At 59.2% G+C, this 16,636-nt stretch overlaps 2 protein-coding genes across 2 annotated transcripts; one reads left to right on the forward strand and one right to left on the reverse strand.

Moving 5' to 3' along the window:
- Positions 1-1,547: 1,547 nt before the first annotated feature.
- On the forward strand, positions 1,548-5,491 carry AMH (anti-Mullerian hormone). Its single transcript, XM_057424526.1, has 5 exons — positions 1,548-2,220; positions 3,071-3,243; positions 3,878-4,001; positions 4,160-4,352; positions 4,470-5,491. Exons 1-5 carry the CDS (start codon positions 1,626-1,628, stop codon positions 5,386-5,388), a joined length of 2,004 nt encoding a protein of 667 aa, XP_057280509.1. The 5' UTR covers positions 1,548-1,625; the 3' UTR covers positions 5,389-5,491.
- Positions 5,492-7,043: 1,552 nt separating this feature from the next.
- LOC130607442 (nucleolin-like) lies at positions 7,044-8,053 on the reverse strand. Its single transcript, XM_057424527.1, has 2 exons — positions 7,886-8,053; positions 7,044-7,735 (listed from the first exon to the last, which is right to left on the reverse strand). Exons 1-2 carry the CDS (start codon positions 7,946-7,948, stop codon positions 7,073-7,075), a joined length of 726 nt encoding a protein of 241 aa, XP_057280510.1. The 5' UTR covers positions 7,949-8,053; the 3' UTR covers positions 7,044-7,072.
- Positions 8,054-16,636: the final 8,583 nt, after the last annotated feature.

The following is a 16,636-nucleotide window of genomic DNA, read 5'->3' on the forward strand; positions in this document are numbered from 1 at the left end:
AGCCAGATTCCTCCCTTCCGGAAGGCAGCTGCAGCTCGCTGGAGTTACCACACCAAACACGGCTTCCCAAAGTGTCAGTGCTCTGGTTCGTGGTGGTGCTGGGGATCTCTGGGAATGTTTAGTGGAAGAACTACAGTGATTTTAAATCTTAGTTTATGATTGTAATTCATTAAACGTCTGTACCGCTATGAAGCACTTGCTGCCACGTGTGGTTTTTACTGTACATATAAGATCTCCCACTGGCAGACTAGTTTTGACAAGTTTTTGCTCTCTGGTTTTATTTATTCCTGATGTTTCCTTCAACCAACCATTTGGTTGCCATTTGAAAGTAGAATTTCTGAGGTTTTGCCTCTCTGTCTCTTCCAGGATCCATTTCATTGAAGTGGGGGGGCACTGAAGTGGGACCCGAGTGCTCGGTGGGGAGCAGCAGCACTGGGGACTGGGCTGCTTGGCCTGTCTGTGCCCTTGGCCAGTGCCTGGCTCGGGTCACAGGCCTAGGGGAGGCTGAGCTTGCCAAAGCCCTACCACCACGTGCCCCTTTGGTGGGAAATCAAAGCTGTCACCTCTTCTGCTGGCCTGACACAGGTCCTGCTCAGTCCCACCCGCTGTGTCCAGCCCCTGCTGGCTTCACCACCGTGCTGGGTGCTCTTCGGCTGGAACTGAGCTGGCCTGGTGTTTGAATGGGCTTGTGCAGGTCCCCCCTTTGCCAGGCACGTGTCCCCTGTCACAGCTCCTGCAGAGGAGAGGGCTGCCTTCTCCAGACTTGTGGTGGGTGCCTTTGGCCCTCTCCAGTTCAGCTGCGTGGTCTGTTTGTGATGTGCTGAGCTCTGAACTACAAGGCCTTGGGAGCCCAGGGAAGGCTCTGAACGTGTGTTGGGACTGCCTGGCAGGTACATTTCCCACTGCTCTCAGCTGCCAAAAGAGATACCTTGGGGGGGCCATGTTTCACTGGGGTGGGTTAGGTGGGTGGTGTGGGTAACCTCAACTGTTTAGGTGAACATTGGCATCTCAGAGAGGGAAAAGTCCTTATAAGAGGTGTGTTGTGAGACTTCCTAAGTCAACTCCAAAGTGTTCAAAGCCATCAGGGTGCTGCTGCACCCTGTGAGATTCTCCTTCAGAGGCTGAAGCAGCCTGGGCAGCCTCTAACCTGCAGCATGTGAGGTACCAGTGAAGAGAGGAGAACGCTTTCCATGCATGTCCTTAGTTTCTGCCCATTCTCTGTCTCTATCCCCATTCTCTTGGTTAGTTCTTCCCTCCTGGTGTTTCACTGCTGATGGGAATGCTGTGTGCCAGTCCCCAAGAAGATCCAGGTCTAGACATCCATCCTCCTTTAGGAAACATCTGAAGTCAAGGACGTGCATCCCTACAAGTAAGAGAAACAGCTTTCCTCTTTTTTCTGTTTACATTTCCAATATGGATGCAAACCCAAAAATAGAACAGAAAGGTTTCTTTGAAGCATCCCCCCCTCCTCTCCAGCACTTTGAGTTTCTCAAGGGAGCTGCGTTGTGCATTGTCAACTCAAGGCCACCCGCTTTTAAAAGGGAGGTACCATCCTCCCCTCCTGCCCCAGTGTTCTGGATGCGTGTGAGTGGCTCGGACTGCTCTGGAGTAGCCGAAGCAGGACCATGAAGGCTGCTCTGAGGGTGCTTTGGCTGTGCCTGGTGCTGTTGCTTCCCTCTGCAGCACTTCCAAGAAAGGGGAGCACGGGAGAAAGGCTTTCCCCAGTTGACCAAATGGAGCTGAGTCTGCCGGAGGAGCTGGGACTCGGAGCAGAGGAGAGACGGGGAGAAAATGCAAGTTCCCAGGAAAGAGCGAGACCCAGCTCTCTGGGGAGCCCCAGGCTGGCTGCTGCTGCTCGCCCCTTTTCAAAGCCAGACCCAGGACCAAAATGCCTCCAGGAGGTGGCTGAGGATGGGGGCACCAGCTCCAGCCTGCACCCTTGGCCACTCGGGGGGCTGGAGGGGCCCGTGTGCAGGGTGACAATGGACGAGGACGGGCTAACCCCGGGGCACCTGGACGTGGTGGGGGTTCTCACCCACTACGAAAGCAGCTTCATCAAGCTCCTGAGACAACGCACCAGCTGGGACCAGAGCTCTCTGGAGACCTTCGGGCTGTGCCTGGGCGGGGAGGCGGGTGCTGCTCTCCATCCCCTGAAGCACATCCATGCACACGTGCTGGAGCCGGGGCAGGACCGCTTCCTCGTGCTGCATCTGGAGGAAGGTTGGTGGGAGATCCCTGCACTGGGGCTGAGCACGGGGCTTGGGGAGGCTGATGCCGTTTGCTTGTCCCGAATCGGGGATTTAGGCACCAAATTGTATGTGTGGGGCTGGGTTCCTTTTACAAGCAGTGAATACAGTAATGTCGTCCCTGCTTGTGGTGGGGGGTGTGGTGGAACTAAATGATCTTTAAGGTCCTTTCTAACCCAAACCATCCTGTGATTCTATGTCTTCCTGGGTCCCTTTTTAAGAAGCTTTAGTAGTGATGAGGGCTGTGTCCCTGCCTGTCACTAATGCCCAGGGGCCATACTCTTGGTGGCTTCTATGCTTTCAGGATCACAGGCGTTTCTCATTCAGGTTAGGACCCCACCGCAACTCTGATTGAGGAAAGAGAGGAGAGGGTCCGAGAGACAGCGCTGGCTGCTCCTGCTGCGCTGTGTCCCCAGCTGATCTCACACCGGGTGTTGCTGAAGGGCCCTGGGCTGGCTCGTGTAGCTCCAGCCTTACACCAAACCCAGGCAGCTGGGGAGTGGCTCCCAGTGGCCACAGTGTCCCCAGGCAAGGAGAGATGTCTCAGGAGAAGAGATTTCCATGGGGATCTGCCCATGAAAATCTGCCAGAGCCGCTCTGGGGGCGAGGGAGGCAGCCCCTGCTGACACCTCCCGAAACTGGGAATGGGGATTTCACATGACCATAGGGTCACACACAGCAGGCTTTGCTGCGTCCCTCCAGCCCATCAGCTCCTGCCTCTGTTGCTGCGGCCACCACTCGGGCCCGTGCTTGCTCCCGAAGCCCCTTCCCCACCGGTCCCGGCGGAGCCGCGCCGGGCTCTCACCGCTGGCTCTCCCTTGCAGTGCAGTGGGAAGCCCCGGCGCAGCTCTGGTTCAAGCTGGTTTTCCAGCCGGAGGTGGCCCGGTCGCTGGGAGCCCTGCGCTTCGCGGTCCTGCTCTTCTACCTGGGCCCGCGGCAGCGGCCGGGGCACCGCGAGCAGCTGCTGGCCACGGGCACCGGGCTGGCGAGGGAGCAGGTGGGTGCCGGGGGCTCCGGCTGGGAGAAGAGAAGGGAAGGGAAGGGAAGGGAAGGGAAGGGAAGGGAAGGGAAGGGAAGGGAAGGGGGACTCGGCTCTGCCGGGCCAGCACCGGCACCATCCCCTTCCCCTCCCTTTGCCGTCCCCTTCACCTTCTCCATCTCCTCCTCCTGCCTCCCTTTGCCACCCTACTCCACTCCCTTTGCCATTCTCTCCCCGTCCCCTTTCCACCCCCTCCCAGTCTGTTTGCCCCTCCCGACCACTTTCCCCAGTTCATTGCCGTACCCTCACTGTCCCTTTTCCATCCTTCCCCCCTCTTCTCCCATCCCCTTCCAGCCCCTTTTCCATCCCCTCCCACGCCCTTTTCCACCCCTTCCCGTTTTGCCGCCCCCCCCCCCGCCCCAGCATCGCTCCCTGCCTCCCGCCGGGGCCGAGCCGTGCCTGCAGATGGAGCTGTTCCCCCGGCGTGTCCCGGGTCCCGTCCTCGCCCCCCGGCACCGCAGCTCCATCGCGGGGGTCCCGAACTACCCGGGGGCACCAGCGGGGGGGGGGGGGGGGGGGGGGGGAGGAGAAGGAGGAGTCCCTCGGGTCCCCCCGCGATGTCTCACCCCTTGCGCCTCCCGCCGCCGCGCAGAGCCTCTGCCTCGGCGGGGACACCCGGTACCTGGCCCTGGGAGCCGCCGTGGCAGCGGTCACCCGCACCAGCGAGCAGCTCCGCTTCAAGGCATCCCTGGCCCTCAGGCAGAGCGGAGCGGGAGGTAGGGACACGGCACCCCCATGGTGTGTGTGTGTGGGGGGGTACAGCGGAGTCTGTGCCCTCTGTGTCCTGGGATGTGCCCAAGCCCGTCTAACGATGGGCTGTGGGGATGTATGGGGGACCCCGGGCCGTGCTCCTCACCGCTCTTCTCCCCACCAGGTGCCCCCCTGCCCCCTGCAGAGGCCCAGCAGCTCCTTTTCGGCTCCGATGACAAGTGCTTCACCAGGATGACCCCCGTGCTGCTCCTGCTGGCCAAGTCACGGCAGGAGGTGGAGGACGAAGCGGCTTTGGCCCCTTCTTCCTACCTGTCTGCAGATGGGGTGGTGGATGTGGCTCCATACCCACAGCTCAGGTCTGTGACCCTCACTGCAACCGGGGTTGGGGGGGGGGGAGAGGAGCAGCCCCAGCCCCTCTACCATGGGGCAGGGCCCGGTGGGACCCTGTGACCCTCTCTGTGTTCTCCTCACAGCCCACCCCAGGCCGGGACCGAGGAGCTGCTGTCCCCCACTGCACCGAGCCAAGCCAACGCTTCTTCATCCCCAGTGCCCGGCGGCAGCAGCCAGTTCCTGGGAATCCTGACCCGGTTCATCCAGCAGGTCCTGAGCCCCTCCAGCGAGCCGCCCGCCCAGCCCAGCTCCCACCACTGGCTGGACTTCCAAGTGATGGAGACCCTCCCGCACCAGCTGCTCAACCTGTCCGAGGAGGCAGCGCTGGAGCGCCTGGTGCAGTCAGAGGAGCCCTCGGTGCTGCTTTTCCCCCAGGACAGTGGGGCCGTGCTGGAGCAGCACTTGGGGGACTGGCAGCCGGAGGGGACCGTGCTGCAGCTGCTGCTGGGCAAGCTGGAAGCGCTGATCCAGGAGCTGAAGGAGATCCCGGCTTTCCAAGCCAACATGGGCCTTTTCCAGCATCTCCTGAGCTTCTGCTACTACCCACCGGGGCCTGGTGAGGGTGCGGGCAGGGGGCAGCCGCCCGGCTCGGGGAAGCTGCATGCACTGCTGCTGCTGAAGGCGCTGCAGACGGTGCGGGTGCGCTGGCAGGAGCGGCGGCGGGTGCAGCGGCAGAACCGCAGCGCTCGGCACCAGGCCCACTGCCGCCTGCAGGAGCTGACCATCGACCTGCGCGACCGCAAGTTCATCGTCATGCCCACCGTCTACGCGGCCAACAACTGCGAGGGGTCCTGCAGGCTGCCCCTCTCCACCCGCGTCCCCAGCTACTACTCGCACACCGTGCTGCTGCTGGGCATGCAGGAGCGGGGCTCGCCCCTCCAGCGCGCTCCCTGCTGCGTGCCCGTCCGCTACTCGGACCAGCTCATCATCAGCCTCTCCGCCGAGGGGCTGGAGGTCCGCAAGTTCCCCAACATGGTGGCAGAGGAGTGTGGCTGTCGATAAGAGGCACCCGCCCGCCCTCAGCCTGTTCCCCGCTCCCCGTTTGCCTGCGCAGCTCGGGAGCTGCTTCTCGCCGAGATGGGAGCTCCCTGCGCGTCCTTTCCCCGTGGTTTATAGCTCTTTAGCGTTGCTCTGGTTGTGGGTTCAGCTGTGGCTGTGCTGCTCCCTGGGGGCTGCTCTGCAGCCTGGCATGCCCTGTGCCTGCTCCTGATGCCAAGGATGCTCCAGCTGCCATGCTGCAGCGTAGCTCTGACTCCATAGCGGGGTTTGGGCTGGATACAGGGCATCGGGGGAGGGCAAAACATGGCAGAGCCAGCCACGATTGTGCTTATTTATCCCTTGCCTTGTGTTCCTGTAGCAGCTGGACAAAGGCAGGTGTTGCTTGCCCAAAGCCCCCCTCACTCTGCAGCATCCTCCGGCCCCATCACTAAGCCCTCGCTGCCCACACAGCTCCACCTGTGAAAGCAGAACAAGAGGCAGAATCCCCTCACAGGGACCAGCCTTTACCTGGGATCTGTCCCCATGTGCCCTGGGGCCATAGGGAGGCGCTGACAGAGACCCGGGGCTCTGCATCTCTCTGTGCTGACCCCGTTCTGGGGTGAGGGAGGGAGCGATCCCGTTACTCCTCCTGCCTGCTCACACCATTAATGGGAGCAGGCACAAGCGGCTGCCAAAGCACCTGCTCCACGTCCCCGCCAGTGTCAGCACCGAGAGCCCGGCTGCTCCCAGATCATCTTCCCAGCTCAGCCTGGACAGGGCTGCCCAAGCTCCAAACCCTTGGTCATCCCCTGCGGTGCTGCAACCGGCCCCATCCTGCAGCCCATGCAGGGACCTGAGTTAGCCTTGAGCCCCTGTCCATCGGGGATGGGGTCACAGAAAACACACAAACGCAACCAGCAACAAGAGCTTTTCTTGTTTGATTTTTTTCTTTTTTTTTTTTAAACACCACTCCTTCTTAAAAATGAAAACAGTTTATTTTAACCTGCACTGATTTAGCACATACTTAATCCTGCCGTGGGCTGGGGCTGTGAACGTCTCCTGTAGTTGCTACAGCGCTGCGTGATATTGCACTTGTGTTTCGTTCCTAAAAGCGACTCCGTGAAGGCAAGGCCTGAAGGGATCCCCGGTGATGGGCTCTCCAGCCCTGGTTTCTGCCAGCAAAGCTTTGTGCCACCCTGCAGCGACGGCACCGGGGCCCGGCGAGGTGATCGTTCCTCTGGCACCTCTCTGAGGATGGCTTCCTTCACCCAGAATGTAATTTCTCTCTCGATTTGCTTCGAATAAAACCATTCACTAAGAGCTGCGCAGTCTGGAGACAAACTCTGTTCACTGGGATCCCTGTGCCCACGGTGCTGTCTCGATGCCTCGGGACCACGAGGGAAAACGGGCTGCAAGAGAGATTTTGGGTGGGATGGAGAAGTCGCACCAAGGCCGGGAGGGGAGAGAAGCTCCTTCCCCCGGTCCTTTCAGGTTGCCTTTGTGCATCTAATCCAGGGGGGCCCAAAGTCACCAGGAGGCTGGTGCCAGGCTCCCGGGCTGCTCTGCTGCTGCTGGGTGATCCTGGACCTGCTGCCCGTGCCCAGGGTGTCTGTGGAGAGCAGGCAGGGAGCAGCAGGGTTGCGCTGCCGGGGGCACTGCCGGCGTTGGATCCCATTCAGCATCACCGAGCCCCTTGGCTGCCCCGGCCTCAGTCACGCCTCTTGCCCTCCCTGGGCCGGGCTGGGCCGTCCTCCCAGGGCTTCCTGCCCTTCTGCTGCCTCCAGTCCCGCTTCGGGCTCTCCCGGCTGTCACCGGCTCTGCCGGGACGTCCCTTTCCCCCCTCCCTCCTGGGCTCGTCCCGCTCCCGCCGGCTCTCCCTCCCCTCCCGGCCCCGCTTCTTCTGGGGCTGCTGCTCCGGTTCCCGGTGGGTCCTGGGGGCTCTGCTGGGTCTGTCCCCGTGCGCCCGGTCCTTGGCTCGTGCCTCCCTCCGGCTGCTCCGCCCCGCCTGGGCAGCACGGGCCTCCCGTGCCTTCTCCTCCTTCTTCTTCCCCCGGCTCTTCTTCACCTCTGTCACAGGTGGTGTCACCTCAGGGACGTCCGTGGGTTCTTCTGTGGGCTCTTCATCCTCATCCTTATGCTCATCCTCATCCTTATGCTCATCCTCATCCTTATCCTCATCCTCATCCTTATCCTCATCCTCATCCTTATCCTCATCCTCATCCTTATGCTCATCCTCTTCCTTATGCTCATCCTCTTCTTTATGCTCATCCTCTTCCTTATGCTCATCTTCTTCCTTATGCTCATCCTCCTCCTCATCCTCCTCCCCTGGTACTGAGCGGCCAAACCACTTCTTGAAGATCCAGGGCTCTGCCTGGGGTGGAACAGAGGGGACCAGGCACTGGTGAAGCAACCCAAGGGACAGGGACCCCTCTCCCATGGTTCCCCATGGGGATGAGATGCTCCCTCCCCTCCCTGGGAGGTGTCTAAAGATGCTCACCCCCTCCCCAACCCAGACCCATACCAGGTTGCTGTCGGCATCACTGTCATCATCACCGTCATCGTCACCATCATCCTCCTCCAACATGCTGCTCTCTGGCTGGACAGGTTGGGCAGTCACTACTTCCTGGACCTCTTCTTCCTTGGTGGTGACCACCTCTGTGAGGGGAGGGGGGGCAGACCACCATCAGCAGGGGATGGGGCTGTTTGGGTGTCATGTCCCAGACATGGGGTCCCAGGGCCACCCCACCCTGGGACACGGCCCCATCTCAGGCTGGATCCAGGGGATCAGGGCAGCACAGAGCATCCGAACCCACCGTGCAGGGGAGGAGGCGGTGGCGGGTCCTGCCTGCCGCGGCTGACTCCCTCCTTGGAGCATGGAGCTGGAAGAGAGGAGGGGAGAGGAGGCAGGAGGTGGCAGCAGGGTCCGACCACCCCGGCCCCCTCCATCCGGCCCCCGGCTCACCTTGAAGCACCTGGAAGGTGACGCTGAGCAGGGCAACGACAGAGGCCACGAGGATGCACTTGTTGAGGGTGAGCCCTTCCCAGAGGAGCGGCTCCTCCGCGGGGTCCAGGCTGGGGGGCTCCACCTTCCTCTGCACGGGGAGGCTCTTGGGGACTGGGGACCGCAAGGAAAAGCAGAGTTATGGGGAGAGCTGGGAAGCAGCAAAGGGCTCTGAGCTGTGCGGTGGGAAGGGCTCTTAACACGCTCCTGCACAGCCCAAGCAAGGCAGGCGCAGGGGCAGGAGCTGCAGAGACCAGCACAGAAAGGTGTTTGCAATGTGGAGATGGGGAAAAAAAGGGACATGGGGGCTGAATCCCCAGTGTTTGGGCCCTGGCAGTGTCACAGCATCGTGGGGCTCAAGTGGGAATACCTCTGCCCATGCTCCTGGCTCTGCTGCTCTCCCCCCCACACCCCCCAGCAGCAGATTTGGCCAGGGCAGAGAGGAGGAGGAGTTGGTACCATTGTGGCCATGGGGCCAGGCTGACCATTTGGGGGGCAGAGAAGGGCTTTCCTGCACACCTACCTGGAGGGCTGGCAGCGCTGCCTTTGGCTCCCACCTTCTCCGCCCTCTTCTTGTCCACGCCGAGCGGCGCTGGCTCGGGCATGCTCAGCTCAGGCTCGTCCAGATCCTGCTCAGAGACACCAAGCCGGCTCCTTGCCTCCTCTAGCCCCTGTGGGGAGGGGTGTGAATGTGGCTGGGGGGGTGCAGAGCATCACAGGGCCCCATGGGGAAAGCAAGCAGCATGGCAGGGTGGGATGGGGACATGGTGCAGGTCTGTGCCGGGAGAACAGGGAGCGCACGATGCGCTGGGATCTGTGCTTGGGGCTGCTTGGACACAGGGGCTTTGGTGGCCAGGCTGGCTGCTGGCTGCTGTCATCGGTGCCATAAGGGAGGGCTGCCACCGGCAGGGATCAGCGCAAGTGACAACCGAAGGATGCAGCCTTTGGTGACACGGGGATGGGCGCTGCAGAGCCCTCCTGGATGGCGCTGTGGGACAGCCCCCCCCAGCCCTGGGACACTGTGCACTTACATGGGCTCTGCTGCTCTCCCCGTCACTGCTCACCAGCGCGTCAGCATCTGTTAAGGACAAGCACAATGTGGCTCAATAGGAGGTGGGTTTGGGGAGGTGGTGACGGCCAGGGGCTGGGGGTGTGTGTGTGCCACCCACCGCCCTGCAGAGCGGGGACATCCTGGCCATGGTTAGACAGGACACTCGTGGAGGGAGGATTTGGAAGAGAGGCAAAAAGCCCCTTGGCCATCGCGGCAGCAGCCGGCGTGGTTGGGGTGTAAGGGGAGCACTGGGCAGGTCTGCGGCTGCTGAGCCCAGAACGTCACCGTCCTGGATATCCCAAGGGAGCTGCAGCCAAATGGGGTGGTGCCAGCCCCTGCCAAGGGGCACGGGGGGGACAAACATCCCCCAGACACCCTGGAAACACGTGGCTGGAGGCTGGAGGCAGCTCAGGCCGTGGCCTAGAGAGCAGGACCGGGTACCATGGAGTACCCAGGCCTCAAAGAAGACCTCAAGCCACCCACGAAGCTCAGGGATGGCTCTTGAGGCTCTTCCTAAATGGGAGAGAAAACCAGAGCATCCCTGGGACTCTGCAGTGGTTCGATGCAATGAAGGGCTGGGAATATGCTGGGCTCCTGGGGCTCTTCTCTGCCCCTGGGTCTGGGCTGAGCTATGGGGTGAGGATGCACCAACAGGGTCCCAGCACCAAGTGGCCTCAGTCCTTGGCATCTCTGAGCACAGCCCTGTCTGCACTGGGATCTGGCTGCCATACCCTTGCAAGTCCCCACCAGGAGGAGGAAGTTTTTGTCCCCCTTTGAGCCAGATTCAGTTTATTTTCTCCCAGTGGAAGAATGAATGTGGAGAAAAGACACCAGTTCCCAAGATGAAATCCAAGACACAGTATTGGAAGCAAAACAAAGGAATAAAAGGAAACTTCTCGGCTGGGGAACAGCAGTCTGAAAGGTCTTTGCTTTCAAGAGGAAATGAAAAACCAAAGCCTTTGGTTTTGCTCTAGTGATAGAGAGCCTGGTCCTTCCTCTGCTGTGGTGGCTAGGAGGGCTCCCAGCCCTGAGGAAAGCACAGACAGAGAACTTCTCCTTAAAGAGCTTTTTCCCCCAAGTCCTTGAGGCGTTTTTGGCGCGCACGGCAATGCCCAAAGATGAACGCGAGGAAGATGAAGGAGGGCACAAGCCTCTGTGCTCTTCACCCCGGCTACTGCTGACATCCCTGCAGGGCCAGCACCGCGCAGGCGCCCCTTGATGCCCATTGTCGCCCCAAGAGTTGATGGTGCCACAGAAAGCCACCTCTGCCAGGCTGAGCCCCCCATTCAGCACCTCCTGGCCACTGCCTTGCTGTGAGCACAAGGTACCTTTGCTCCTGTCCTTCCTTGGCTGCCTCTGAGCGCTCCCTGCCTGCCCGGGGAGCTCGTCCGTGGCCTCGGGGCACCCCAAGTCTTTCTCCTCACCGGGACCTGCTGCCATGTCACTAAACCAAGAGGGATAAACCAAGTGGGCAGCAGCCCCGGTGCTGGGCAGCAGCATCCCGCAGCACACAGCGTCCCACCACATCCTTGCTGTGGTCCCCAACCCTCATCGGAGCTCAACTCCCATCGTGGGGTGTTGGGACGGTGCCTCCATCCCTAGGGCATCACCTGGGTGGAGGAGCCCAAACCACCTCCAGCCCCAGGGCACATTGAGAAGCTTTGCTGAGATGGCTGCAGGGCTCTGTGACAGTGAGAGCCACGCTGTGCCCGGGCACACAGACACCCACCCCCTGTGCCAAGCACCCCACAGGCATTAACTCAGCCCCAGAGCTGACCGGCTCCGTGTCTGGGTCTGTCCCTCTCCTGATGGGAGATGGGGTCCATGCCCTGATAGGAGATGGATGCGTTCCAGGGCTCACGTGGGATCCTCATCCCCAGCCAGCATGTCACTTACAAGAACAGGCTTCCTATCGGACCAGTTCCCAGCACACAGCCACTGCCTATGGCAAGCAGAGCAGGGAATGCCACTGATGCCAGGGACGTTTTGCCCATGGCAGAGCTGGTCACCCAGCCCCAGAGGCCAGCTCCAGCCCTTGGCTCACTCACACTGACATCCCATACAACAGCTCGGCCCACCCATCCCTTCCCTGGCTCTTCCTGTGCTCCCGCTCCCCCGGACGCAGGCTCCACGTGCGAGATCCTCTCTTAAATGCCCAAAATTGCAGGTACCCAACAAATACTGAGCTCTGCGCTGTCGTCCCCGGGACCGATCCTGTACAAGCTCCCGAGGGTGCTGCAAGCGCTGACTCACATCAAAGAAACTTCCAAAAATAGTCCCCTCTCGCTCCCTGCCCTCCCCGTGCACGTTGGAATGGCAGCACCGGGACAAGCCCCGGGGCCCTGGACCCACTGGGCTGAGCGCTCCCTCATGGGCTGTGCCCATGGGCTGCCCCATGCCCCACCAAAAGGGTTAAAAGCCACCAAAAGTCCTACCTGGGGCTGGCCACCAGCGCTGCTCTGCCTCCAAGCCCGGCTGGCCCCGGCTCTCTGGGGTAATATACAGCAACAGCTGCCCAACGGTGCCGGAGCAAAATAGCACCCAATCACCGGGAGGCCGAGCACCCACCCTGCTGCAGCCCCACAAAAGGCAGTTTAGCCCCAAGCACCGAGAGCAGGGGCTGCTTAGGGAGGCTGGAGGGGGATGCGGCTCTCAAGGGCATCTGGGGCATGGCTTGTCCCTCTGAGCCCCCCTGGAGAGCACAAAGAAGAGCGGAGGGGCCGTTTGCTCCCCATCCTGGGTTAGAGACATGGGTGCTGGGGATGCAGGGGCTGAGCAGAAACCTGCCTGGCACGGTTAAGAAGGTGCAGCTGAGGAGGAGCAGTCCTCTGGGACCAGCCATGCTGGTGGAAACCACCTTTTGCCAGTGGGTTTTTGCTCTCCGATCCCTCCGATTTCCCTGTGCTACCAGTTCCTAAAGCCAAGTCCCCAGGAGTCCCACAGCCACAGGCACCTCTTGGGGAGGCAGGGAAGGATGTGGTCCTCACTGCAGCTTCCCTCTCATGGGAGGTGGTGAGGAGGTGAAGCATCTCTCTTCTGGGGAGCTGAAAAGGACCATTGGGTGCAAGATCACCCAGATGGTCCTTACCCGTACCAGCCTGGCACATCTTGGCAGCATCCTGCTTATGGAGCATCTCTCTTTATGGAGAGCCACTTCTGAAAGGCTTCAGATTAAAAAAAAAACCAAATTGTGACATTTCATGTGTGCCTTTGATTGCAAGATCTAAAGGAGCAGTAAACTGGGCACTGGCATCCCCGAGGGATGCAGGGCTCTGGACAGCCGATGGGACTGTGTCATGGTCCTGCTTTAAGACCATGCAGCAAATGAATTTGGGAGCAGTTGTCTGCTTTCCAGGGCAGGGATTTCCCCCCTTTGGGAGAGGCAGGACCCAGCACACCATGATCCCTGCTGCAGAAGCTGACTGCAGATGGAGGGAGGGATGGAGCTGTAAACATGGCCCCCACACCATGCCAGGGCTGCGGACACACGCATCAAGGGGAGTTTTCCCAGTTTCATTCCCGCTCCAGTAAGGTCAGGGCTGTTAACTGGCAAGGCATGCTTGCTTTATAGGGATGTAATGAAAGCAGCGAATCATTAACAGGCCAAATAAAACCCCTTTCTTCTCCCAGTTAATCATGTTTCCCATGAGCTTGCAGGCTCTTAAGCTTTCTCCTGCCTCCCGTGGGTGAGCTGATCCCTCCGGGAAAGAACCTGGGTTGGAATGGAAAACATCTGCATGCACAGGGCTCAGGGAAAAAGTCCTCTCACTTGGTCCCTGCATGGGGCCACAGGGCAGGGAGCGCTCCTCAATCTTTCCAGCACCCTTCAACGCGCAGTTCCTGCATGGGGAAGGGCCAGAAGCCTTTTTGCCTCCACACGTTTAACTCTGAGCCGCTTCCCACCAAGCTGCAAAGCCTCCATCGGCCAATTTATCCCAGGCAGATGGAGGAAAGAGATTCCCAAAGGCAAATTCTTTCCTAATTCCTTCAACCCCCTCCCAAATCCCGGCTTCTCCCTTGCCCTGAGACTGATAAAAGCGTCTCTGGGATGGGGTTGGCTCCGAGAGGGGGAAACACGATCCGCTGTGAGACCAGGAGGGGAGAGAGCTGCTGGTGACGGATGGAGGCTCGGCTGCACATGGACTGTGCTCTGTGTCCAGGCTAAATATTGACTCTCTGGCTTTGGCTTGATAACACGAATCTCTCTTTCCTGACTTCCCAGGCTGTCAGCTCGCCTTGGATTCACAGGGATGCATCTGTCCACAGTGCACCGGCCACCCCCGAGGCTCTGCCATGGCTTCGTGGCTTGTGGTCCACACGGACGGAGCTGTGCCGCAGCATCCCCTCATCCCCTTGCTTCTATGGCAACGCTCGGTTATCCTCCCACCAGGACGTAATCTTCTTTCTCCTTGTCTTTAATAACATGCAGTTAAAAGGCAATCATAAAGACATTAAATTAGTCACTGATTATTTTTGGCACAGGTTAGTTCTGGGGATGAATTTCCCTTTTCCCTGTGCAATTCCCAATCCCCCCAGAGTACTTATTGCTCTGACAGCCCCAGCTCGACTCCATCTCCTCCTGCCACAGGTACAGGGGGAGGCAAAAGCTTAAGCTGGTTGTGCAGGCGGGTTTCCCACTGTCCTGGCTCTCAGCCCAAACCCACCGGCTCCCTGGCCTGGCTGTGGGTCTGGGCCCCGGATTTCATCCCTGGCTCCACCACACCCACCCACCCAGATTCCCAAAGCTGGGGATGAAAACCACGCTTCCAGGCCTTGAAGCTTTCATCTTCCAACCCCTCACATGGGCAGGGTTGGGCTCTTGACTTCATTTTAAAGATGAGAATTTGGATGCTGTCTGCCAAGCGCAGGTTCTCTGGGCAAAGCCTTTCTCTGCAGGTTGGTCCCTGCTTCAGCAAGAGCCCCATCACCTCCACGCTGGCATCTTCCCTTCACCCTGCTGTGGGTGGCAATGGGCACTGGCTCATCCAGGGCTACACAGGTGAGTTCCCCCCTTTCCTGGTGCCACAACGTGCTGCCTGGCAGCACCAGCACCAAACAAATATTGGAGATGCACGTGGCGCTCAGGCCAGGCATTGCACGGGCTTGTTGTAGATGCTTCATGTCTTGGAGCGCTCCACCCTTCCCTTAGATGTGGTTGGAGGTTGCCACTGGGCTGAGATGCGATCGGAGAGGGGGAGCAGGGCTGGCGGCTGGATGAGAGGATCACAGAAACACCATTTCTCAGGGAAATGGGGTGAAAGAGCATCCAGATTCCTTGCAGGATCAAAACCTGAAAGGCACAAGTGTCCCCATAGCAACCTGGCCACGGCCCAGCACTGACAACAATACTCTGCTGACCCAAATTTCCTCTTTCAGTTGGATCCAGCATACATCAGCTCTTCCCATCCTGAACGGTTGTGCAACGGTTGTGTGTCGAAACACAGCTGCTGCCTCCTTACCTCGAGGTAGCAGCACATCAGCGTCAAGCAGAGAGATCATTTCCCCACGTGATTGCAAGAACCATAGAGCTTTACAGGTACGGGCATTATGCAGAAGTGACTGGGAAGCTACAGGAAGCGATGTCTTCTCTCTGCCAGCTGTGCTTCCCCTGCCCAATTAAGATCTCTCATCACAGGAAGCATTAGATACGTTGAGCTGAGCAATCTCCTCGTGGAGGTGCAACTAATTGAAAGCCTGGAGCACTTTGGAAGCTGGATGCTCCTGTGGCTTCACACCACCAGGCACTGCAGTGGGGTTGGGTAGAGCTGCCCATGTCAGAGGGGGCTGGAACTGGATGATCTCAAGGTCCTTTCCAACCCAAACAATCCGTGATTCTATGAGATAAGCTTCACAAAGAGCAGAAGAGGCAACAGAAAGGGTGTGGGAAGCCCTGTGTGCCCTTCCTTGCTGTGACATCCATGTGTGAGCTGGGATGAGCATGGCACAGGGATGTGCTGCAAGCAGCGATCCCCCCCATGGCAAAGGCTCCGGCCCATGGCTCAGCACAGCCACTGGGATCGCACAGGGATGAGTAACACCCGTAACCCACCCCAGAAGCCCAGCACCTCGCTGGGTCGTTGGCAGCACCGATCCCTCTGTGATCTCTAGCTCTTCAGAGCAGCTCTACATTAAAGCCAGAGCTGATCACACTTTAATCCACGTGTGACCTAAATACTCGCAGTTACAAATCTCGGAGGTTTTCACTCCCTTTGCCTGGCAGAAGGAGCAGCATTCAGGTCAGTGGGAACAGAAGATGCTGGATCCCATTAAATGCTACTTTAAGTCTCGGCTGCTTTCAGTAATTGTTCCATGATCCATTTTCTCACAGCCCTGCACTGCTTAGGGCTAATCATCATTGTCTTTGAAGTTTTACAGCTGCTGGTACCTCCGAGGCGAAGACAAGTACTTGACTGCGTTGGAACAGGACATTTCAAGCGAACTGTCCTTGGAAGTGCCATCTGGGAATGGGGAAATGTTTGCCCCTCAAAGGGCCGCTGGTGGGGGTTGTTGCTCTATGGGTCTGAAACAGCCACATGGGGGGAAACTGAGGCAAAAGGAGCTTAAGGGGGAAGTGAAGCTTTGGGTAAGGGATGCTGGAACAGCCTAGGGATAATATCACAGTGGTCACAATCTGTCCCTTTCTGGTTTTCCTGCGGGAGGGCAGTGGCTGCTTCATTAGTGCCTTTATTCTTCTTGCCTGAGACGTTTTGTTGCAGGCCAGGAGGAGTGTTGCTGGTGTAAATCCAAGGCAGCTTCTCTGAATCCAGGGGGTTATGCTAGATCGATGAGGAAGTTACGGAGCTGTGGCTCTTTGGCATCAAAAGGGGCTGTCTTTGGGACTGATGCTCATTCACAGCTCGCTGCCATCACCAGAAGAAAGCAAATGTCCTGGAAAAGCCAGGCTGCAATCACCAATGTGCCACAATTAATTCAAGCTTAGGCAGAGTTTCTGAATGAATGGCAGAGCAGAAGATTCAAGAGGGAGCCCTCAATGCACAGGGGCTCCTGCGCACTTGGCTGGGGCAAGGTCTTTGAAGGGACTTGGACAAGAGCCTCCACCTCCCGAGTTAAGCAATCCTTCAGCCTGCAGCACTGCCCTGCTTTCCGGCCTGTTTTCTCAGCCATACCACATGGGGATGGGAGCACTGGGGCTTGTCCTGACTCTTTTCCCTCCCAGAGAAACCAACCAACCTCCTTCTCCCTCCGGTTTCAGCAGTCCG

Source organism: Pezoporus wallicus, unplaced genomic scaffold (genome assembly GCF_028554395.1).
Source record: "Pezoporus wallicus isolate ANWC-B61680 ecotype Strahan unplaced genomic scaffold, APGP_CSIRO_Pwel_v1 contig_8376, whole genome shotgun sequence".
Taxonomy (NCBI): domain Eukaryota; kingdom Metazoa; phylum Chordata; class Aves; order Psittaciformes; family Psittacidae; genus Pezoporus; species Pezoporus wallicus.

What these genes read in the sequence shown, in the direction of transcription:
- AMH (XM_057424526.1), top strand. Translation starts at nt 1,626, where the DNA reads ATGAAGGCTGCTCTGAGGGTGCTTTGGCTGTGCCTGGTGCTGTTGCTT. An exon ending in CCGGGCTGGCGAGGGAGCAG is followed by an intron (nt 3,244 to 3,877) that starts GTGGGTGCCGGG and finishes GCCGCCGCGCAG; the next exon opens with AGCCTCTGCCTCGGCGGGGA. An exon ending in CAGGCAGAGCGGAGCGGGAG is followed by an intron (nt 4,002 to 4,159) that starts GTAGGGACACGG and finishes TCTCCCCACCAG; the next exon opens with GTGCCCCCCTGCCCCCTGCA.
- LOC130607442 (XM_057424527.1), bottom strand. Translation starts at nt 7,948, where the DNA reads ATGTTGGAGGAGGATGATGGTGACGATGACGGTGATGATGACAGTGAT. An exon ending in GTGATGCCGACAGCAACCTG is followed by an intron (nt 7,736 to 7,885) that starts GTATGGGTCTGG and finishes GTTCCACCCCAG; the next exon opens with GCAGAGCCCTGGATCTTCAA.